At 41.9% G+C, this 23,375-nt stretch overlaps 1 protein-coding gene across 1 annotated transcript; it reads left to right on the top strand.

Annotated features, from left to right (window-relative positions):
• The first annotated feature begins 2,092 nt into the window (after window positions 1-2,092).
• Window positions 2,093-22,289, top strand: AGXT2 (alanine--glyoxylate aminotransferase 2). Its single transcript, XM_075740715.1, has 14 exons — window positions 2,093-2,218; window positions 3,603-3,688; window positions 4,091-4,275; window positions 4,589-4,712; window positions 5,828-5,922; window positions 7,049-7,142; window positions 8,208-8,301; window positions 15,490-15,590; window positions 16,699-16,791; window positions 17,614-17,746; window positions 18,401-18,489; window positions 20,000-20,149; window positions 20,510-20,608; window positions 21,794-22,289. The coding sequence occupies exons 1-14, from the start codon at window positions 2,164-2,166 to the stop codon at window positions 21,902-21,904; spliced, it is 1,509 nt and encodes a 502-aa protein (XP_075596830.1). The 5' UTR covers window positions 2,093-2,163; the 3' UTR covers window positions 21,905-22,289.
• The last annotated feature ends 1,086 nt before the right edge of the window (window positions 22,290-23,375 follow it).

The following is a 23,375-nucleotide window of genomic DNA, read 5'->3' on the forward strand; positions in this document are numbered from 1 at the left end:
CTAAAATTTGAGAAATTATAGAAAGTAGATTCCATATGCAGTATGTACATTGGTTGGAGAATACTGGTATAAAAATAGTTGCTCAGGAATTCTTCATTGTTTCTAAGTGTATTTGAAGGAAAATGCTTCAAAATGTATTTTTTAAGTTCTTAATATTGAAAATGCTGGCTTTAATAAAATATGTTAGCAATTTCACTCGTAAGATCAATATTGTTACTGAAGTCTGTAGCTTTCTGATGGATTTTTCAACCTTTTGTCGTAAAATCTCTTTGCAATGGTGTTCACATTTCAATTTAATAAAAATTCATGAATAAAATTCACAAATTTCAGCTTTCTTCATGAAATATAGCAATTCTAGTATATAATATCTAACAAGAAAAAGCAAAGCCCAGACATCCAGCGCAGTCTGTGCGATGGGCTCTCACTGTTCTGTGTGTGGAAGGCCCTGTGAGAGATGCGTTTAACACACTCTGCATGCACCGAGCAATTGAACTAGTTAACACGGGTTGCTCATGCACCAGGTCACAACGTCTATGCTTGTGCTTCTTTATGGCTCTTTGTGTTGATGAAAATTATCTTTATCACTGAAATCAGGGATTTCAAGCTAGCAAAAGTAAAGTTTGAGAAAGACCAAGCATTTGACAGTCCTAAGGTGTGTAAGCACTGGCCTGGCTAGTAGTGTCACCGAAATTCGGGAATGAAAGAAAACTCCTTAACACTAATTTAGCATTAAGAAGCAGGCATTTCCTTTATTGCAGCGCTGGGTGTCAGGAGGATAGTTCCTCAAATCAGGCACACCTAATGCTGGTTCTCTTGTCATATTTATACACAAATGTTACAAAGATTACAAAGTGGTACACTCCCCGTTCCAATAATTGGTTCATATTTCTTCGCTTAGTATGCAAACTAGAACGCATGCTCAGTTCTGTTCTCCGCCTCTATCTTTTGAGTAGGTGGTATAATTTGGGTAGGGGGCTTATGGGTCGGTGGTCGTGGGGACCCTGGCCCAAATTACCTTTCCCCTAGTTTCTCAGTATTTCAGTGTTGGTAATTGTTTGCTATACGCCTCAGAAAGATAAGGATGTTGCTGGAGGCAATTAATGTCCTCCCTTTCTGCAAAGTATGTACATAAGGACCTTGAAGTGTCTTGTAGCTCCTCCTTTTTCTCATGATGTGTAGCAGGTGCTCATTCTAAGAATTGTTAGCCTTCTACCTAAAGTAATAATGAATAGTTTCTTATCACATATAATACAAGTAGGCCTTCATTACAGGCCTTTCTTCTTGGCTACATTTTCTTATTACGTGTAATACAAGCAGGCCTTCGTTACAGGCCTATCTTTTTGGCTACAGTAGAAAGTACAAATCTCTGACCCATTGCAGCAAGATCAGGCAGTTTTCCTGCAAAATTTGGGCTGCCCCTCAGGGTAGGTAAAGTAAATGGTCAGTCTTCTGCCTCAGGAACAGCTAGGGTCACCAAAATCATCATGAAGTATCTTTCGCTGGCAAGTGTGTCTAGTTACAGGGCATGCCAATCACTGCTCTAGGGAACACCACCACGAATCATCTTTTGGTGTTATGAGGAACTGGAAGGTATTGGAAAAAGGCAACAGAGACCTTCTTGTTGTTCCCATCCTTGTAGGAGGTTGTGCTAGTACTCTTTACTGAGGAAGCAAAAAAAAAGGAAGAAATGGGTCATCAACTATCCCTTTCCCTACATAATTTTCAATTTTTCCTTATCACCCCGTCTATATTTAAAGATAATACCTCCTTCTGTGGTTTTTCTCCTGACATGGCTTTGTTTTGCCAGTCTGCCTCAGGCCCGTTGACGCCTCGGCCAAGCAGAGTCTGGGTCTGCCACCTTGGGAGCGTGCTGCTGCGTCAGGGCAGCAACTGCTCTCACAAACTGTCACTCTTGTGTAAGGACAAAACACGCTCCCTCACAAACACTTTTTTAATTAACCCACAGAAAACGACTCAACGTGGGACAGAATTGGATTACGCCGAAATCAAGCAGCCAGCCCTCGGATAACAGCAACCAGTACTCCCCCCGTGGCGCCAACGGCTGCTCCCGCCGGCACGTGCGCACGGGCCCCGCGAGGGCGGGGCGGGGCGAGGGGCGGGGACACGCGTCGTCCGCCCGGCTCCGCGCTGATACCGGCTGACATGGCGAGGCGGCTGGGGACGCTGCTGTCGGGGTGCAGTCGCCGGCTCGGCAGGGGTGAGGGACCGGCGCGATAAAGGGAGGCGGCTCGGCTGTGCCGGAGCCGGGCGGAGCAGCCGTCCGAGTCCCGACAGGACGGGGCAGTCGTAGTTTCCCGGGCGGGCCGTGAGAGGCTGAGGTGGCTCTTCCCGCGGTGGGGGCTCGCTCCGCCGGGGTCTGCTGGAGCCGCTGCTGTGCACGGAGTCCAAAGCCCTCGCAAGCCTGGGCCGGGCGGGTGACGGGGATGGGTGTCATCGTATCTCCCTGAAACTCCGCTCTAACGGGCATTTTTGATTGCAGCACGGTGTTTGTATACGGGGGTGGGGAAAAAAGCACTTTGAGTGTAGCTGTAGATCCCTTTGAAAGAGATCCAAAGGCAGAACTTATCTAACTTCTGTTTTTTAATTAGTATTTTTGAGACTGGACTCTTGTAGATGATTAATGCATTAGTGCTGTAAGTGGTTGTGAGGGAAGTGATAGTGTTTGTAATTTATTTTAGGAAACTTTATTCTTCATTTACATTTTAATGTGTTTTAGAAATTGTTTAAAACCTTAAACATTTAAAAATAAATGTATTGTTCTCAGCAGATAGGGATGCAGAAAGTGTATTTAAATTATAACTTTTTCTGATACCTCCTTAATTACACTTCTAGTTAAATGAAAGGTAGGACAGTGTGATGTTTTTAGGATTTTGAAAAGAGGACAAAAGATGGCAGAGTTGTCAGGGCCTTGAGCACACTTTGCCCTGAGCAGCCCCCCTGGGGCCTCTGCCTGTGTCTGCTGCCCAGGAGCCCTGTTTCAGCTCAGCCCTGAGCATTCAGTCCTTGCTGTGCCATGGGCATAGCCTTGCCAGTGATCCAGCCTCTGGCCCTCCTGGACGGACCTTGACCGATGTTGTAGCCTTGTCTCCAGCCCTGTCTCTGGCCCTATGTGCTGCTGCTCCTCACTGGGCTCCCTGGGTGGACCCTGGACCTGATTGATCTCCTCCACTGATGTGAGGCACTCCCAGAGGACCCTGTTTTGCCCACCTTGTTCAGATCTATTGGGACTGCACCCTGGTCCCTGAGAGCGCTGCCTGTGCTGCAGTCACCCTGGGCTCCTGGTTCACGCTCTTGTATTAGAAAGTGATTTTTTTTTTTTAAGTCTTTTTCTGTCAAAAATAAAAGTCCACGTGCAACTGAAACCTGAGTTTTAGCGGATAAGCGTGAAGCGCTTTTTTTTCACTTTTTTTTCCTACATATATTTTGCCTTTACAAATACTTAATTATTTTTTTCCCCCAAGAAAATCTCAGACAAAAAAAAGCCCCAAAACTTGCTTTTTGTATTCTCTGAACAATCTTATTGAGAAACTTTCAGATGTGCAGTTTGGTAAGCGTTTGATAATTCTCTTACTATTTTGTAGTTGCCTTTAGGCAGCAGAAATGGAAAAGCTCTGTCTCCACACAAGCAAAAATGCCTCCTTGCGATTTTGTACCTGAAAAATACAAAGTAAGTCAGTCATACATATTACACTGAATTTAAGTAAGACTGCATTACTAGATCTGAGTGATAGGCTCATCTGCTATAAATAGTGTGTTAAGTATGATTATAAAATTTGCTTGTTTGGGAAAAAAACAATTGTTACAACCAGGATATAACCTGTAGATATACCTGTGTAACAATTCTATAACTTATGAATAAATTGTTGATTTTAAAAACTTAAGGAAGAGATAAGTGCAGTCTTGTTTTGAAAAGCTGAGTTTCAGAGGTTTGTAGAACCCTCTGTGTGCCAGAATTTGTTCTGTGAACAGCTGCTGTAGACAGCTGGGTAATCTATGTGATCCACTACAGCTCCACTAGTCTGGAACTTTAGAAAGTATGAATGAATACTAACTTTTTTATTCTGCTCAGTCCTATTCATATGAACGTATGCTGAAGATTCGTGAACAAAATATTTCTCCTTCACTGCGAACATATTACAAGAAGCCATTGTTGCTGCATCAAGGACATATGCAGTGGTTGTTTGATTATGAAGGACGAAGATACCTTGATCTCTTTGCTGGAATTGTGAGTGTCAGTGTTGGTCACTGTCACCCGTAAGTATACTACTATTTGATTTATGCTGTAAAATACAGGAAGAGATACCTATGTTGGTTTTGATCTTCATTAATCTGTGGCACTGTGAGCCTAAAACCAGAATATAATTCACTGAATTGTCATGTATCACTTATATAAAGGTCAATTTTCACTACATTTTGAAGAATTCATTAATTTTGTCTACTTGTTCATCCATTTGGTGAATGGTGCAGTGCCTGCATTTTGAGAATTAATAACAGGTAGGTTTGTGCACATATGAGTGCACATGTATGTAGAATTGAATCCCTTTGTCTCTTCTTGTGCCACATGCAGGAAGGTAACTATGGCTACCCAGAAGCAGCTTGCTCGCCTGTGGCATACCACTAATATCTACATGCACCCGCCAATCCAGGAGTATGCTGCAAAGCTAACTTCTCTACTTCCAGATCCACTTAAGGTAGTTTGCTTCTGACAGGAGCAGGGGCTGGTGAAAGGGGTGTCTGCTTATAAGAAATATTTAATATAAAAATATTTATTAAATAAAGGAGAATTGCAATATCTGTGGAGAGAAAACGTGTATGGGGACTACAGATTGTCAGATAAAGAGAGCGTGGTGACCCTCAAGGCCTTTTCTTTACACCCAGATGCAAACAAGCATAATGTCCCAAGCTCCTGTTCTGTTTGTTCTCTCCCTCCAGTTGTCACTGTGAAGGGGCATTGCCAACTTAAAAATTACTGAAGGAACTAAGAAAGATGTTAACTATTCTTATATGTAGCCAGCCTTAATTTGCTTGATCTCATGAAAATTCACAGTGAAAGTATTTGACAGTACTTTGTATAGTGAGCTTTACTGACATTTAAATAAATAAACCACATCAATACTGCATTTCGTATGCCCAGAAGCAGTAGGAAAAATACTGGTTTTGTTTTCAGGTAAAATAAACTGAAGATAAAATGAAATTGTGCTAGCAGAAAGCTGTGAAGCTATTGCAATCTTAAAAATGGAGAGAAAAATAAAAAGGCATCTGCATACTCTAAGCAGTGGAGAATTGCAGTCACTTCTGAAATTTAACTTTAAAAGCAGTGACACTAGAATTTGAGCTGTTTTCAAATCTCAGAACTTGTATTCAGGATAACCCCTTAATCCTCATTTGCTCCTGATAAGGAAACTCTGCTTACCTCTTCTGTTCCATGGTTGTGTCTGTGTATGTCACTCCCAGTAACTAACATGCAGAGACACTGTACAGCCCTTTTTACCTGTGTGAAGGTTATTTCTATTCAGTCAGTCATGCTCAGTTTGACACACACACTTTATTTTTTCTTCAAATCACTGCTCCATCTTAGGAAAACCTGAAGACTCCAACTCTTAAAGATTTTTCTGTACTCTTCCTGAGTAGATGAGCTTGATCTTAGTTCTCATGTATAGTGTATGGGCAACACTAATTTATTGCGGTGAAGTCACCTTGTGGTATTGATAGGTTATAGCTCATAATGCTATTGAATGACATAGTCTGATACCAAACAAGGAGGTGGTGGTTGTGCACTGTCCTGATCCTAAGCATTCTCCTGTAGGTGGTTTATCTAACCAACAGCGGGTCAGAAGCCAATGATTTGGCTATGTTCATGGCAAGGCTGTATACTCGTAACTTCGACATCATCTGTTTCAGGTAATGGTCATAGATCTTTACAAAACTCATTTATGTATGTGATCAGTCTCTATATGCTTAAACCAAGAACTAATAAGTCTTTAACCCCAGATCTGCTGAGGGGAACACTATAAAGTTATTTTAATTGACAAAGAGGAGTAAAACAGGAGTTGAAGATTTGATACAGTATATTAGGACTAGTTTGCATACAAAACACAACCTGCAATTTTTGCTTTTGTTACTTAGAAAAGGTTCTAGTCTCTGTATTCAGGGTGTGCTTTGGTACACCATCGTTCAGGGCCAGAGCAGGCTTCAGCAATTGCTACTTTCTTCCTTCATTCCACCCCTGAAGTGCCCCCCGATCTGGGGGTACAAAGGTACCTCTGGAATAGCGGTGCAGTGAACTGCAGCAGGAAACTGCTCTGGCTGAAAGCTAACCTGGCAGAAAGATTGTTCTGCTTTGTTTGTTTTGTTACCTTGTTTTTCTGCCAGATCTCTGAACCGTAGTTCACTGCACAGGTACACAAACAGGTCTTCTGGCTTAATGACATAGCTGGTGCTGGGTTGAGTGCTATGCAAGCACCAGTGTAAGCAGTTCTCTTTACTATGCATCCCAGGCAGCCTCAAATTTTAGAATAAAAGGCCCTGTTATGAAGACTTGTATTTTTCTGTTACTTTGTTCAGCAGAACATTAGGTACCCACCTAGCTTGTATATTCTCATTAATGAACTTCTGATTTGTATATAAAACTGACAGCAAACCACCATGTAGTTTAATGATTGGCAACATCTTTTGGAGAGAGCAGTTCCCAAGATTCAAAGAACAGAGGTATTTGTAGGGTTCAGGTACTCAACTGAACTTTGTGAGGCAGTGTCTGAATTGCTGTTTGGTCCAATCATTGTTCTCTTCTACTTGCAAACACTACCTCACAGTTTTAACATTTGAAATTTCAGAAAACCAAAGCAGATGGGCAGTCATAGATCTTCAAAAACCAAAGCAAAAAATGCAGTTGGAATCTTCTTGTTTTGACCGTAACAATGCACATTTTACCCAATAATTTGTAGCTTAGAAGCATGCCTTCTCAGAACTAATATTGATACACTCTCTTCTTGGAAATGAGTGATGTTCATGTGCTTTGTTTGCACAGAGGAGCATACCATGGAGGCAGCCCTTACACGCTGGGATTGACATCTATTGGTCTTTATAAGCATGGTGTTGCCAATGGCTTTGGCTGTTCAACAGTGAGATTTTTATGTTTTTATTTAATAATCTGGGTAACTAACAGTTTATTTTACTATTTCAATAATTAGTACATTTCCTGTTACCAACTAAACTGCAGTGTAGCTGTTCCTGCTGTGTAAGCACAAGAGCCAGAGTGCCCATTCCTTCTCCATATAGTTACTTATGCTAATTTGGAGTTGGGACAGCCTTAACGTGAATGGTCGTGATTTACAGATCTTTGGTCATGCTTAGTGCTTGCATGGAAGTCTATGTAAGATGTGAAATAATACTCAGAACCCCTTTTCCCAAGATTGTTTTGGAAAATCTGTGCAAAGCTGCTTTCAGCTGGTCTGAAGTAGATCATCCTGTGGAATGAAAAAAAAACCCTGTGATGTCCCTCATTTCAGCAAGACAGGAGACATATCTGTTAAGGAGATCCATTGGACACAAATGGCAATATGTTATCTCCCTGCCCTTGAGGAGATGGGAATAACTTTCTGGCTGCTAGAAGCTGACATTGGCTACTCTGATCTGTACTGGTGATAGCTCAGCCACAGCACTGGCTATAGGAAGGCCCCTTTATAGTAGCCTCCCAACCTGGCTCAGTAAATGAGTTGGCTGAAGTCATTCGGTATTTCATCAGCAGTCAGGATTGGAAGGCTGGAGTTCCCAATTTCGAGCCTGTAATTACTGTAGATCTGCCTGCTTCCCTGTATTTTGATTTTTATCATACTTTTTATTACTGAAGTACTGCCAGTAACTCTGAAAATATTGCCGTTAATCTTAGATAACCAAAACTGCTGACTAAATTAAAGAAAAAAACAAAGGAAATCATCAATTGAGCGACTATTGCTGGAATAGACTGAACTTGTTGGTTCCAGCAAGTCACTGTTCTACCATTTCTTGAGGGGAAAGTTTGGTGTTATTCCACAAGTGTGCTTCAGACAAGTGGCTTGAACTAGGTATGCCCTTTTGACTCTAACAGACTTGTTTTAGTTTTTTTCATTAGTCATCCCTAAGTCTGATCAAAACATCTCTTAGAAAGGTGTCATCAAATCTGTAGCTATTTTTCTTATGCTTAACAGACAATGTTACCAGATGTTTTTCGTGGTCCATGGGGAGGCAGCCATTGTAGAGATTCTCCAGTGCAAACTGTTCGAAAATGCAGCTGTTCTGAAGGTTGGTCAATAACAAAAAGTATTTGGCTTTTAGATTAAAGAATACCTAGGGGGATGTGGAAATAGGTTATATTTACCTCCTCAAGTGTTCTGGTTTAGCCCCAGCCAGCAGCTGAGTACTAGGTGGCTGCTTACTCACTCGCCTTTCCCAGTGGGATGGGGCAGAAAACCAGAAGAAAAAAGTAAAACTCATGAGTTGGAATAAAGACAGTTTACGAGGACAACAAAGGGAGAGGAAAATACCAGCAACAATTCTAATAAAAGAACATACAAAGCGGGTGATACACAATGCAATTTGCTTACTGCTGTCCCAGTAAACTATCCTTATCCCAAAACACGAGGTTTTGCCTTTTTCTTCCCATTCTCCTCCCCATCCCACCGGGGGGAGGGTGGGTAGTGAGCGAGTGGCCGCGTGGTGCTCAGCTGCTGGCTGGGGCTAAATCACAACAATCTGTCATAACAATCTCTCAGGGCAGTAGCAATGGTGTGTGCTGTTGGATTGTTGCATGCTGCATCCGGAGCTCACAGCTGATGTAGCTGGCACAGCCCATGCTCATAGTCTATAGGTTGAAGATGTCGATTTCGAGGAGGTTGCTGGGTGCCAGTTGCTGAAGCCAGTTCTGGTCCCATTAATGCTGCACTTTGCTCAGTTTCATCAAAATTCATCGTTCATTAATTTGGGTCATTCTTACTGTAGTACCATCAATATGGCATATAGCAGTTGTAGTAGTGATGACATAGAATGCCAGGGTTATTTAGCAATTAACATTGTACAATTTAATTTATTGGCTATTCTCACCCAAAATCGAATTCCCACATTGGACTTCTTCATCCTTCTGCATCACCCAGCAAGTGCACCCAGGTCCTTGAGCAAAAGCAATCCCATGGGTGGGTTTGCTTTTGACTGTGGCAGGAATAATCCAGACTGTCTTCCCCAACATATTCTTCATGTGCACCATGGGGACTTTATTGCCTTCTACAGTACATGGAAGTTTTGATTGGGCAGGGCCAGCTTGATTGGTAGGTCCCTTACTGTTAACTAACCAGGTGGCCTTTGCTAAATGTGTATCCCAATGTTTGAGGGTCCCACCACCCATTGCTCTCAGTGTAGTCTTTAGCAGCCCATTCTATCGTGCGATTTTCCCAGAGGCTGGTGCATGACAGAGGATGTGATACCCCCACTCAATGTCGTGCTCTTTGGCCCAGGTGTCTATGAAGTTGTTTCAGAAATGAGTCCCCTTGTCTGACTCAATTCTTTCTGGGGTGCCACGTCACCACAAGACTTGTTTTTCAAGGCCCAGGATGGTGTTCTGGGTGGTGGCATGGGACAGGGGATATGTTTCCAGCCATCCAGTAGTTGCTTCCACCACTGTAAGCACATGGTGCTCGCCTTGGCGGGTTTGTGGGAGTGTAATGTAATCAATCTGCCAGGCCTCCCCATATTTATATTTCAGCCATTGTCCTCCATACCACAGAGGCTTTAACTGCTTGGCTTGCTTGATTGCAGTGCATGTTTCACATTAACGGATAACCTGTGCGATAGTGTCCATGGTCAAGTCCACCCCTCGATCATGAGCCCATCTGTATGTTGCATCTCTTCCTTGGTGGCTGGAGGTGTCATGGGCCCATTGAACCATAAACAATTCACCTTTACGTTGCCAGTCCAGATCTGCCTGAGCCACTTCAGTCTTAGCAGCCTGATCCACCTGATGGTTGTTCTGATGTTCCTCAGTGGCCCGACTCTTGGGTACATGGGCATCTGCATGACCTACTTTTACAGCCAGCCTCTCTAGCTGGGCAGCAATATCTGGCCACATTGGGGCAGCCCAGATGGGTTTGCCTCTGTGCTGCCAGTTGCTCTGCTGCCATTGCTGTAACCACCCCCACAGGGCATTTGCCACCATCCATGAGTCAATAGAGAGGTACAGCATTGGCCACTTTCCTCGTTCAGCAATGTCCAAAGCCAGCTGGATGGCTTTCACCTCTGCAAACTGCCTCGATTCACGCAAACTGCGACTCGTTATGTAGGACTCCACACAGCAGCCTTCCACCTCCAATGCTTTCCCACAATGCGACAGGACCCATCAGTGAAGAGGGCGTATGGCTCCTCATTTTCTGGCAGTCTGTCATACAGCAGGGCCTCTTCAGCACGTGTCACCTCCCCCTCTGGCAACATTCTGAAATCTTTGCTTTCTGGCCAGTCCCTGATCACCTCCAGAATTCCTGGGCGACTGGGGTTTCCTATTCGAGCCCACTGTGTGATCAGTGCCACAGACTTACTCCACGTAGCATCAGTTGCTTGGTGTGTAGAGGGGACCCTCCCTTTGAACATCCAGCCCAGCACTGGCAGTCGGGGTGCCAGGAGGGGCTGTGCTTCAGTACCAACCACCTCCAAAGCAGGTCGAACCCCTTCATAGGCTGCCAATATCTCTTTTTCTGTTGGAGTGTGGTGGGCCTCGGATCCTTGGTATCCCCAACTCCAAAACTGCAGGGCTCGACCTCAAGTCTCCCCTGGTGCTTTCTGCCAGAGACTCCAGGCATGGCCATTCTCCCTGGTCCAGTGTAGAGCACATTTTTTACATCTGGTTCTGCCCAGACTGGCCCAAGGGCTACGGCATGAACTATGTCCTGTTTAATTTGTTCAAAGGCTTGTTATTGCTCAGGGCCTCATTTGAAATCGTTCTTCTTCCAGGTTACTTGATAGAGAAGGCTTACTGTAATTTTAAATATACATTTGCCAGAAACCCACAATGCCTAAGAAAGCTTGTGTTTCCTTTTTGCTAGTTGGTGAAGACATGGCTGCCGATTTGTTGATCACATCCCTTGGGATCTGACGACAACCATCTTGCCATTTAATTCCTAAAAACTGGATCTCCTGTGCAGGTCCCTTGAACTTACTTTGGTTTATGACAAAACCAGCTTTCAGCAGGATTTGGACTATTACCTTCCCTTTCTCACAAACTTCTGCTGCTGTGTTGCCCTATATGATGATATGGCCAATGTAATGCAGGTGTTCTGGAGCTTCACCCTGTTCCAGTGCAGTCTGGATCAGCCCATGGCAAATGGTGGGGATGTTTCCACCCCTGGGGCAGTCAGTTCCAGGGGTACTGGACGCCCCTCCAAGTGAAAGCAAACTGTGGCCTGCACTCTGCTGCCAAAGGGATTGAGAAAAACACATTTGTGATATTAATTTTGGCGTACCATTTGGCTGCCTTTGACTCCAGTTCATATTGAAGTTCCAGCATGTCCGGCACAGCAGCACTCATCAGCAGCGTGACTTCATTCAGGCCACAATGGTCTGCTGTCAGCCTCCACTCTCCAACAGACTTCTGCACCAGCCATATGGGACTGTTAAAGGGTGAGCAGGTTCTGCTGATCACTCCTTGGCTCTCCCAGATTGGTGCAATGTTGCCACTGGTGCACCAGTCTACGAAATTGTGCACCATTGTGGTAGCGGTCGGCACCTGTTCTTCGACCTTAGCAACCCCACAACAGAAGGGTCCACAGAGAGACCAGGCAAAGGAGACAACAGTTCAATTTCCTCTGTCTCCAAGGCAGCTATACCAAAAGCCCACCGGTAGCCTTTTGGGTCCTTGAAATACCCTCTCTGGAGGTGCCCAGGATGCACGGAGCCTCTGGGCCAGTCACAATGGGGTGCTTTTCCCAGTCATTCCCAGTTAGACTCACTTCAGCCTCCAGCAGAGTCAACTGTTAGGATCCCCCTGTTACTCCTGCGATACAGATGGGCTCTGTCCCTTCGTGGCTCGATGGCATTAGGGTGCACTGTGTACCGGTGTCCACTGCAGACTTTTACTCTTGTGGATCTGATGTGCCAGGCCATCGGGTCCACACAGTCCAATAAACCCAGTTGTCCCTGTCCTCCACCTGGCTGGAGGCAGGGCCCCTCTACTTCTGATCATTGTATAATGCCTTAGAAGTCCCTTCAAGAGGATCAGAAGTACAATCAGGCTTCCACTTGGTCTGAGCAACTGCCTGCTGGAAACTGAAGCAGCATTTTTCCTGGAAGAATCCCCTCACATGGTTGTTTTTCCTTGCAACTCAATCTACCAGTGCTTGTAGGGTCAAAATAGGTTTTCCATCCCACTTCCTCATGTCCTCTCTGTGGTCATACAGGTAAAACCACAGGGTGCCTCATGGCGTGCGCCCTGTATATCCTCTTTCTTGAGCAGAGGATACTCCTAATAGCTGAAATACTAGTCAGGAATAGGACATATTCTCTTCAAGTTGCTGGACCTTCTAGGACAGTTTCTCAACAGCTGAAGTGAGGGAGGAAGAGAGACTTTCTTCATATGGCCGGAATCGGCCAGCCACTTCATCAGTCGTAGGTGCCTCTTTGCCTTCCCAATCCATTACTGCCAATGAGTTGTCATACAACAATGATGTGCTCCGTACAAACTTCCACCGCATGGGTTGGCTACACTGGACTTCATCTGGGGTCTGTGGGAACTGCATGTTGTTCGAGTCATAGTAAACCACCTCCCACATGGCTGATTTGTTCAGGTACTGGATACCTCTCTCCATGGTGGTCCACTTGCCTGGCCAACATGCAACATCTTCACTGAAGGAATACCTTTCCCTCACACCTGACAGAAGTCACCTCCAGAGGCTGAGGGCTTGTATCTTTTTCCCAATTGCCGTGTTGATGCCCCCTTCCCTAGACAGATATCCCAGCTGCTTGGCCTCCCTGCCCTCTAATTCCAGGCTACTGGCCCTGTTATCCCAGCATTGGAGCAGCCAGGTAATGATGTGCTCACCTGGAAGGTGGCTGAAACCTCTCCTATCGTGCGGCTCACTCGGGAACAGGGGTTGGGTGATGACCTCTGGTTCTCCCTCTTCCTTCTGTTCTCATGATGGTTCTGATTCATCATCATCCCTCACTAAGTGAACTGATATTGTGTATTTCTTCTTCTGTACAGGGACAACTGATACCAGCACAGGTTGGTTCTCTGGTTCAGCTGCAGTGCCTGTCACGGGGGTTGGGGTAGCCACAGTGCCGGTCACTCTGTTCTCCCTCTCTTCCCCCTGAGGGTTCTGCCCAATACTGAGCAGTGTTTGGTAGATACTGGCCAGGGCCCAGCACAGTGCAGTAAGTTGTGCCTCTTTGGAATAGCCACAGCATTTTACTTTCACATATTCTGTCAGGGTCCTGTAGTTGTTTGGAGGTGAGAGGTTCTCTGGATACTTACCCATATTCTCCCACATGCCATGTCACCCATGACTATCCAGCGTCGGGGCAGATCTCTGGGTGGTATTCTTAAAACAAATTTTTTGTAACCCTAAACAAGACCTGGAACACATTCAGGAGACAGCAGTAAGACCATGCTGGCTTGAACATCCCAATGATGTTTAAAATTCTCAAAAGCTGTTGTAACCAGCCTGAAGGAAAAAGGGAAGGAGAAAGAGTAGGAGAAAGTATCCCCCCCGGTCTTCCCCATAGATTGGGTGCAATTATTAATTAATTCCAAGAGATGTTGTCTGAGGTACGAACATGACAGTAAAACCACATGCAAATACCAGCTTAACCTCATGACCGGTGATGATGTTATACCATAAGTCGGTATCACGCAGTACAGCAAAATGAGAATCCTGAATGAGAATACCCTCTCCCAGAGGTGGTAAACAGTGCTGCAGGGATTACATACAGTAAGGATTTACATACCGTCCATGTGAACAAACAAACCACCATTGTGACCAGTGACTATTTAGCTAACGTAATAAATGCCTATAACAAATTTGTTGTAACACTCCCTGTTTAGATCTGTCATCTCAATCTTTTGGGCCCCACATTGGGCACCAGAAAGGACTGTTGTGGTTCAGCCTCAGCTGTGGCTGAGCACCACACAGCCACTCGCTCACTCTGCGCTGCCTCCCGGTGGGATGGGGAGGAGAATGAGAAGGAAAAGGTAAAACTCATGGATTGGGAAAATGGCAGTTTACTGGGACAGCAAAGGGAGAGGAAAATAACAACAACAATACTAATAAAAGAATATACAAAGTGGGTGATACACAGTGCAATTTGCTTGCTGCCCAGAACCCAATGCCTGTCCGGAAGCAGCAACCGCTCCTTCCTGGCCAGCCCTCTGTCCCTCATCCCCCCCCAATATACTGAGCATGACTCATATGGTATGGAATACCCCTTTGGCTAGTTTGGGTCAGCTGTCCTGGCTGTGTCCCCTCCCAGCTTCTTGTGAAAATTAACTCTATCTTAGCTGAAAACAAGGACATCAAGAAAGGTGGACCTCTGGTTAAGATTTGCAAGGGCAACAAAAGAAAATATTGCACAGAACATCAGGCACCTGCTTCCTATTGAGAAAAATTTTGGGCAGGTGACTCATCGTATTCTTAGATTTCTTATTAAAATGCCAGTCTTTGTTTCTAGCATTTGTTATGATCAGCTCTGGAAGCTGCAGAACTCAGTTTAGCATATCTAGAAGAACAGGAATGTCAGTTGGTGTTTTCTGCTGTTTCTGAAGTTTTGACAGCTTTCCAGCTTTTGTTTTGGGATAATATGAACAGTAAGGACAACCTGAAGCCAGTGATAGACAAAAAGTCTATATGAGGTAAAACATTCCATACACAGCACAATATGCCCTCCCATTAACAACAATTACAGTAATTTTTTTTCCACTGTTTCAACAGGCACTCTTTTTAGTATTTTAATTCACGTGCATACATAACAGAATGATTTAACTTTGCCTTCCCTAGTGAATGGGAGCATTGGCTGTACTAATTCCTGTGTTCTTTATTTCAGTATAGACTGATACATAGCTGTATTATCGAGAATCCTCATATCTGCACCTAACAATTCCTTATGTCTTGTGCTGATTTTTATTAACCCCTGAGAAAGTGCTTATTCCTTCTGCTGATGTAGGTGATTCACAAACACTTTCTTTAACCTACAGTTTACTGACCTGTATAATGTGTAACATCTTCTCATCTGGCAGCTTTGCCTTGCTATTTTGGAACTGGCATTCCTTAGAGTATAAATGGTTTAAGAGAAAACAAGGGACCCTGTCCTTTAATCTTTAGCCTTCTCTTGTGTATTTGAGAGGTGATATTTACCATGCAGTCAGATAATACTTGTTGCTTAGATGTGTAATTTCATGTTTTGAAGTTAGTTTTATGTCATTTTAAGTAAATTCCTTCTAACTATTTCCCCTGTACACAGGTGTATGTCATGCAAATGACCAGTACATTGAACAGTTCGAAGATACTCTGAATACCTCGGTGCCAAAGACAATAGCTGGATTTATCGCTGAACCAATTCAAGTAGGTGGTTTGCCATTTCTCAGTTGTAATAGCACAAATAGTGTGAAACACTCAAATCTGATAATTTTAACTACATCCTAAACATTGACTTCTGCTGATTTTTATATTTTAATGCCTTAAACACCTTAAATATTTGAAAAATGGATGCACTGTCTTAAAATTTCACTTTTTTCACTGATTTCAGTGGAGCTAGAATTTTGCTCATGAAGTTAAATTAAGCAGAGAATCATGATTAAACATACACATTCTTTCTGCATTTAAATAGCGAGTATGATGGATGCTATTGTTTAGTTTCTAATGCCTTCTTCCGAATTTCATACTGCTTTTCTCTTTACTATTATTATTACTATTTAACTCAGTTCCCCTTCCATGTCTTCCCAGCCATGTTGTTCACTTATTTTTAGCAGCTCTCCAGCAAGTGGTGGCCACAGGATTTATTCTCTTGGTGCTTCACCCTGGTTTCAGAACTGCTGTATAATGTGGTTCTTAAATAGGAAGAATGGAGAATATATCATATATCCTGGGAACAGGAAAGGCAAGGAAAAAAAAAAAAGAGAATTGTGACCACAGACAAAATTGGAGCTGTTCTCTGGTTTTGCTGTCTTCTAAGCCTTTACATACTTAAGTCTAAGAAGCTGTTGCAGTCCAGGTGTAGAGTGGAATTTCTGATCCAAATGAAAACTGGCAAGGTGAACAGAAATTGAGGAAACAATGTTTTAAACAAAACAACCAAAGAAAGGTTGTGAATTCTGTGGATAACTTTGTCATCAAACACAGTTTCTAGGTTTCTCAGTGTGTAGGTTTTCAAGGTGCTTGTTTTGGCAGTTTATCTTTAATCAACTCTGTCGTACAGTGGTCCAATTTACAGTATGACCTCACGCACATTTATACCAGCACAACTAATGTAACAGCAAACTGCCCTGAAGAATGGGAATGAGTGACCCAAGCAGGAACTTTTTGAAGCACTTTCAGTGCTGAAGACAGAAGCTTGGACACCAGTCTTGCTATTACCTGAGGGCTGCTGGTATTTTGACTTACTGTAGAGTAGTCTGGAACTCCCGTTTCCTTGTCTGTTCTTGAAGACCTTGTCTTTTTTTTGTCTTGGCAGGGTGTTAATGGAGCTGTTCAGTACCCAAGAAGTTTCTTAAAGGGAGCTTATCAGCTAGTACGGGAAAGAGGGGGTGTTTGTATTTCAGATGAAGTGAGTTGGTTTTTTATATTAGAACTCTATAGAGTTTGGAGTACCTCTGAAAGTTGTCTGTAATGAATCCAAATGAAGGCAAACTGGAAGCCTGGAAAGAATCTAATTGAAATGCTGTACACTTCATAGCTTAAGTTTAACACAGCGCACCTTTCCAAGCGTAGGAGCCTCACAGTTTTTACTGCCTTTATTCTGCTATGTGGTATTTTGATTTTAGACATAGCTAATATTAGTAGCAGAATAACAGTCCTTACCTTCTGGGAGCAGTAAATTTACCAAATATGCAGCTAATAAATGCCAACTGTGATGTAAGGTGTGTCACAGTAACACTTTCTGTTATGAGTGTTGTTGGCATACATAAACTCCAGAAGGGACTTGATTGCTGTACCTCTGCAAATACATTTTATAAATAGAATTTGCTTAGCTAAAGCTATTTTGAAATATTAGCAAGCGCTTCAAAGTGACAATGATGCATACCTCAAGCATTGCAGTAGTAGAAAACAGCAATCATGGTGTTGCTTTTGAATGTGATAAGCAACTGCATTTCCTCTGCATTTTGAAAAGGAAGCTGCAGCTTATTTGTGCATCTCACCACGCCTAAGATGTGGTGACATATTATCTCTTTCACATGTGAAAGAAAAACCCAATTACAATAAATCGTATTTTGTGCAAAGCCATGTGAATAAGGATCCTAATGCAAGTTGACTCCAGATGTAGTTGTAGTTTAATGCAAATCAGTACCAATAGAAAGAGAAGAAAAAGAAACCATATTGTAAAATGTGAGAAGGTGATGGGGATTTCTTTGTATTCTTCTTTTGAAAGGTACAGACAGGATTTGGACGGACAGGCAGCCATTTCTGGGGATTTCAAACACATGATGTAGTCCCTGACATAGTTACTTTGGCTAAAGGAATTGGTAATGGCTTTCCAATGGCAGCTGTTGTTACAACAAAAGGTAAGTGTTCTGTTCTGCTAAGATTTAAAATAAAGCAATTACAAAATATGCTGTACAACAATTACTGGAAAGATATGTGTTCACCCAGCTGAGCTTTATTACTAATCTTCGTCTCTATCTTTTGACAAATCGATTCTCATTCCTCATTTGTTTTATGAAGTGCTGTGCTATACCAGTGCAAAGATTTATTGAAATGGGGTTAGTTGTGTAACTAAAGCAGGGATGGCCTTGTGAGTCATTGGTAGAGCCAGTAAGAGATCCTGGAAATCCTCACTGGATTCACTGTTTCACTAATCAATGTACCACGAGCGTAAAAGGCAGCATGATTCATACAAATGACTGGCTGAATCTAGTGAAGAAAATTTGTAGATGTCAGTTGAAGAGGACAGCTTACAGCACATGTTAGAAGTGTGACTTTAAAAAAAAAAAGTCTGCTTTTAGTATCTGCTAGACACTATAGTTTTCAGAAATAGTGATATTTTGCACAGACTACTTGCAGAAAAAATATTAAATCTTCCTATTATGTTGTCTCTAGTAGAGTAAGGGTTGTAGCACAGCAAATTTAACTTAACAGTTGAGTTAAAGCAGGTAAGTACTGTTACCAAACATAAGACAACTGTAAGAGTAATCAGTGTTGTTCTTTTTTTCTTTTAGAGATTGCAAGTTCCTTGGCTCAAAACCTTCACTTTAATACATTTGGAGGAAGCCCTTTGGCCTGCGTAGTTGGAGCTGCAGTTCTTGATGTAGGGAGAACGTTATATAAATTTATGTAGTCCACATTTTTTCTTGTAGCAAAAGATGAAAAATGTTTACATTTATTCTTACTATAAAGTTATATGTGGGCCATTCTTTAAATAACTGTATAAAATACATAAACGTATGCATGGATTATTCATACGTGGCCAATATGCTCTATGTGTAGGAAGAATTCCTGATTAGTTCCATTGCAAAAATTTTCATCCTTCTAGCAAGCATAGGAGTCGTCTAATTATGTTTTTTAGAATAATCTTTTTTAGTCTCCCTTACATTCTTTACTTTGTTAATAAAAATGTAGAAAAGCACTTTCTCAAAAGCCTTAGCTAACTCTTTCATAGGACTATGCAAATCCTCAGCTAAACCAAATTTATTGTCTGGCATGCATGCTTAACAGAATTGTTTTAACTCCACAGCTTTTACCTTATGCCTAAAAAGACTTAAGGACCAGATAGTTAAAAATATTTAAGGTCAGAATTCCTTTTGAAAAAAAAATTGTCTCATGAAAAAGACAATAGAAAAATCTGCAACGTTTCACTTACTAGCCAGAAGACAATCAGTCAGTGGGCAGTAGGTTGCTATTGAATTTGTCTTGATCATGTACAGACCATTTGTCCTTGAATTTCATTCCATTACAGCAGACACTGTTTCTATTCATGTTACTTTACTGAGTGTTTTGGGGTTTTTTCCAAGCTATTTTATAAGATGGCTGATCAGATAAATAAAAAGATTTAAAAAAAACAATTTACAAAGAAGAAAGTCTGAACCCATGTTTTGGGGTTTTTTGGCTCTGAAGTAACTTGGAGCCTGGATCTGAAATAAGTCTAAGGAGGTTGTCAGAGTCAGGAAGAATAAAATGGAGTTGAAACAAAAGGGGAAAAAAAAACAAAATAAAAAGGAGAAACACCCACTTTAACTTCTGTTGTTGTATTTTTGGTTTTTATGTGAATTTTCTTAATGCAAATATTAAGTTCATAAAATGGCTTGTTGTCAGCTGGTTGCATGTCAGAACTTTGAGTAAGGAGAGCAGAGTAAGGAACCAAAAAAAATATTGTGATTAAAAAGCATGGTGTTGATGAATTTAATTAAATCACTCAAGTTGTTCCCTGAAAGACTGCCTAGTACACACAGGTATGCCTTGTCAAATTATATTCTTCTTGTGACACGAGAAAGATTTAAAATGTTTCTGGTAAGATTTTGAAAATAATCCTGCTGGTCAGGTATTTTTCAGTTATGACTACATGTGAGCATGAATTACTGGATTATGTATAATAAGTGAAAATGTGAAAAATGCCACAGCAACACCAAAATATTATGTTCGGTTGTACTCTGATGCCATTAGAGGATTGTAAGAGAAGAAAAATATAAGGACTGTAGTAGTGAAGAAGCATAGTCTGCAAGGAAGTGAGATAAACATAACGTGTCATTGAGCTAAATGGGGATTAACTGACTGTGTTGGAAGCTTTTCCTGCAACACTCATATTACATCATTTTAACCAGGCTATTGAAGAAGATGGTCTACAAAAAAATAGTGAGGACGTGGGAACGTATATGCTACTCGAGTTGGCTAAACTACGGGATAAATTCGAGATTGTTGGAGATGTCCGTGGCAAGGGACTTATGATTGGAGTAGAAATGGTGACAGATAAGGTTAGTGATTTAGTTTATTATACTTTGCAATTTACAGTGCAACTGAAAGTTTTATCACATTTTATTTCAGTTGAAATAATAGATTTTCTATTAAAAAACAGCTAGTGCAGTGAGAAAATACTGCTCTGGCTAAAAATGAGCCAGAACATTCCAGCATTTCAAATATTTCACAAGCTTTTGAGTAAACAGTGACTTGTGTACCTTAATTACATAAACTCACCTTAGAAAGCAGATAAATTATGCAGCTAATGTTTTCAGCCAGAGGTGGGGGTGGGATTTATTGGAGATACTGGAATATACATCTTTTTCATAGAACTTATTCAGAATATCTAAGTGAAGTTTAATGTTCACTTTCCTTAGGATAGTCGCCAGCCTCTTCCAGCTGAAGAAATCAATCAGATCTGGGAGGACTGTAAAGACATGGGGGTTCTGATCGGCAGAGGAGGACTCTACAGTCAGGTACTGAACTTCTGGCTATACATAAAAGCTTATTTTCTCTCCTTGTGAACTACATCCTGTTTCCCTCAAGCTAAATTAACTTTAGTTTATTTACTAAACTAGAAAATGTATACTCTTAGGAACTATCTCTGTTTAATTTTGCTTATTTTATAAATCAGGCAGGAGCCATTTGATTCTTTTAAAGTATCATACAATGGTTTGGGTTGGAAGGGACCTCAAAGATCATCTAGTTCCAACCCCCCTGCCATGGGCAGGGACACCCTCCACTAGACCAGGTTGCCCAAAGCCTCATCGAACCTGGCCTGGAACACTTCCAGGGATGGGGCATCCACAGCTTCTCTGGGCAACCTGTGCCAGTGCCTCACCACCCTCACAGGGAAGAATTTCTTTCTAACATCTAATCTAAATCGACCCTCCTTCAGCTTAAACCCATTCCCCCTTGCCCTGTCACTACACTCCCTGATAAACAGTCCCTCACCATCTGGGATATGATGACAGAAAAATTTAAACCGAAAGTTTAAGGTTCTTATGGAAGTTAAATACTCTTAGAAACATTGTAATTTAGATCAAACATTTGGATTGACTAATCTAAGTTCTTGACAAGTTAAACTGTGCATATATCACTCCCCAACCAACATGCATTCAAGCTATAGTACTCTAACTGAAAGTTACCATTTAGTGATTCTTTGATAATACGTTCTCTTAGAAGCCCTAAAAAAAAGCCTGTAATATAACAGTAAATCAGCTGACACAGTGCAAGAGGCTGCCACTCTCATACTACTACTAGTATGCCTAGTACTAGGCATACTACTTTTCCCTGTGGCAACGCTGCCAGAAAGGAAAATACACCTACGTCTCTGTTCTTTCTTAGTACAAACCCATCTGAGGTTTTACACTAGCTCTATCTGGAATAACAGAGCTGCAAACATAATCTACTCTAGTCAGGTCTCTTTTGGAGGTAGCTGCTTTGTCACAAGAGTGGAGGGGATGTGGTCAAGTCCAAAATTGCTCCACTTAACACTGCATTTATCAGTCCCTGCTCTGATGTTCTCCTATATGTTATTTTTCACAGTTTTGGTTAGATTTTTTGGGGCAGAAAGTGATTGCCAGTCTAGATGGGCTGCTATAAACTGTATTCTTCCCATACAAGTTTAATGATTTCTTTTTTCTTTTCTTTCTCCTCAGACATTTAGAATTAAACCTCCTATGTGCATTACTAAAAAGGATGTCGACTTTGCTGTGGAAGTATTTCATTCTGCTTTACAGAGACACATGGAAAGAGCAGCTGCAAAATAGATTTGATTTGTTTCACAGAACCCCAGATACTTGCCACCCAGGCTCTGCACTAATCTACACTGGCTAAGAAAAGTATTGTCTGAAGATGAAATGTTTGTTCAGTATCGTAACAGCAGTCTGACAGATCCAGTGTTTAATATAAAGAACACACTCTAATCTGTTTTGTAAACATAGAGTTCAGTTCTACAGTGGTGTCTTGTATTAGCTGCACACCTGTTATAGCATTAGCATAAAACCCCCTGATTTGATTAACTGGGTATCACATGAAGAGGCAGACACATATTCATCTCTCATCTATGAAAAACAAAACAACAAAAACATACTCATGACAAAATTGGTAATTGTTAGAGTGACAGCAAATTAATAAAGTTGTTTTGGGGAAGTACGTGCTGTTTGGACTTTGTACCCTTGGGGTGGATGCAGCGCTGCTGTGGCCATCTTCCTTTGTGCCGCAGCATTTCCTGTTGGTTCTGAAATGTGTTTTCAGAGAAGCGCACAAGCTTTTGGCGTGCAGTGGGTCTGGTGCAGGGCACTCCCGCACTGCCTCCCACAGCCGTCAGCGCTGCTGCTGCCCACACCACCACTACCAAAACCTTGCCATTTATATCCAATACATACAAGCATTTGTAAAACACACAAATGATAAAGTATTTGTTTTTATTTAAATAAGGAGAAAAAAATAAATCAAAAAGTAATAAATGCAGGGTTCAGTCTGCGATATTTCACTTACATTAACATAGTCAGTCTCTGGTCGAGAACCACCCTGAGCAGAACATAACTGGAGGTTTCAAACAAGAGTTAAAATTCTTTACCCTTACTACAAGGATATGCAGTAGTAGAGCATAAAAAAAAAAAAAAAGGTTTGCACAAAGTTAAAAAGTTTCTAATTACAGAAATTGTTATCATGGGGCTCTAATCCAGTCATCATCCTCTCCAAAATATGCTTTTCCTTTCCTCCTGCAGCTTTTGGGATTGCACAATACACCCCTAAGCCATTTAGCAGATACAAACCCTGGCTGGTGAAATAAGATACCATGTTTCCTTCTTACATTACTTTTCAAAAATTTTTAGTTCATTCCTTCAGTTTCCAACAAAAAAAAAAAAAAAAGACATTGTGGACAGTCATCACGAACTGTACAATCATCATTTTACTTTCATTCAAATTTTAACATTTGAATTATTCCTTGACCCAATTAAGGTACCATATCAGCTTGTGGGGGAAGGAGAGAATTCTGCCATTTTGTGTGATGAGTTGAAACTTCAGAGGGACTTAAATAATGCAAGATCAGTGCTTCTGCAAAATTGCACTCCAGAGGTTTCCTAAACAACATACCACAGCCCCTGCTGAGCACTGCCTTCTCCAGCTGCACTGACAACTCCTGTGTAAAATCCCCTTCCACTCCAAAATCGAGTGTTTCTTATCCCACTTTTTTTTTTTTTTAAAGTGCTACTCAAGATCAGGTAGATGATG

This window comes from Balearica regulorum, chromosome Z (assembly GCF_011004875.1).
Source record: "Balearica regulorum gibbericeps isolate bBalReg1 chromosome Z, bBalReg1.pri, whole genome shotgun sequence".
In the NCBI taxonomy this organism is placed as follows: Eukaryota; Metazoa; Chordata; class Aves; order Gruiformes; family Gruidae; genus Balearica; species Balearica regulorum.

Excerpts from the sequence above, each read along its gene's own strand:
- AGXT2 (XM_075740715.1), top strand. The coding sequence starts at position 2,164 with ATGGCGAGGCGGCTGGGGACGCTGCTGTCGGGGTGCAGTCGCCGGCTC. Across the intron at positions 15,591-16,698 it reads TTATCGCTGAACCAATTCAA|GGTGTTAATGGAGCTGTTCA; the intron begins GTAGGTGGTTTG and ends TTGTCTTGGCAG. Across the intron at positions 20,609-21,793 it reads GAGGAGGACTCTACAGTCAG|ACATTTAGAATTAAACCTCC; the intron begins GTACTGAACTTC and ends CTTTCTCCTCAG.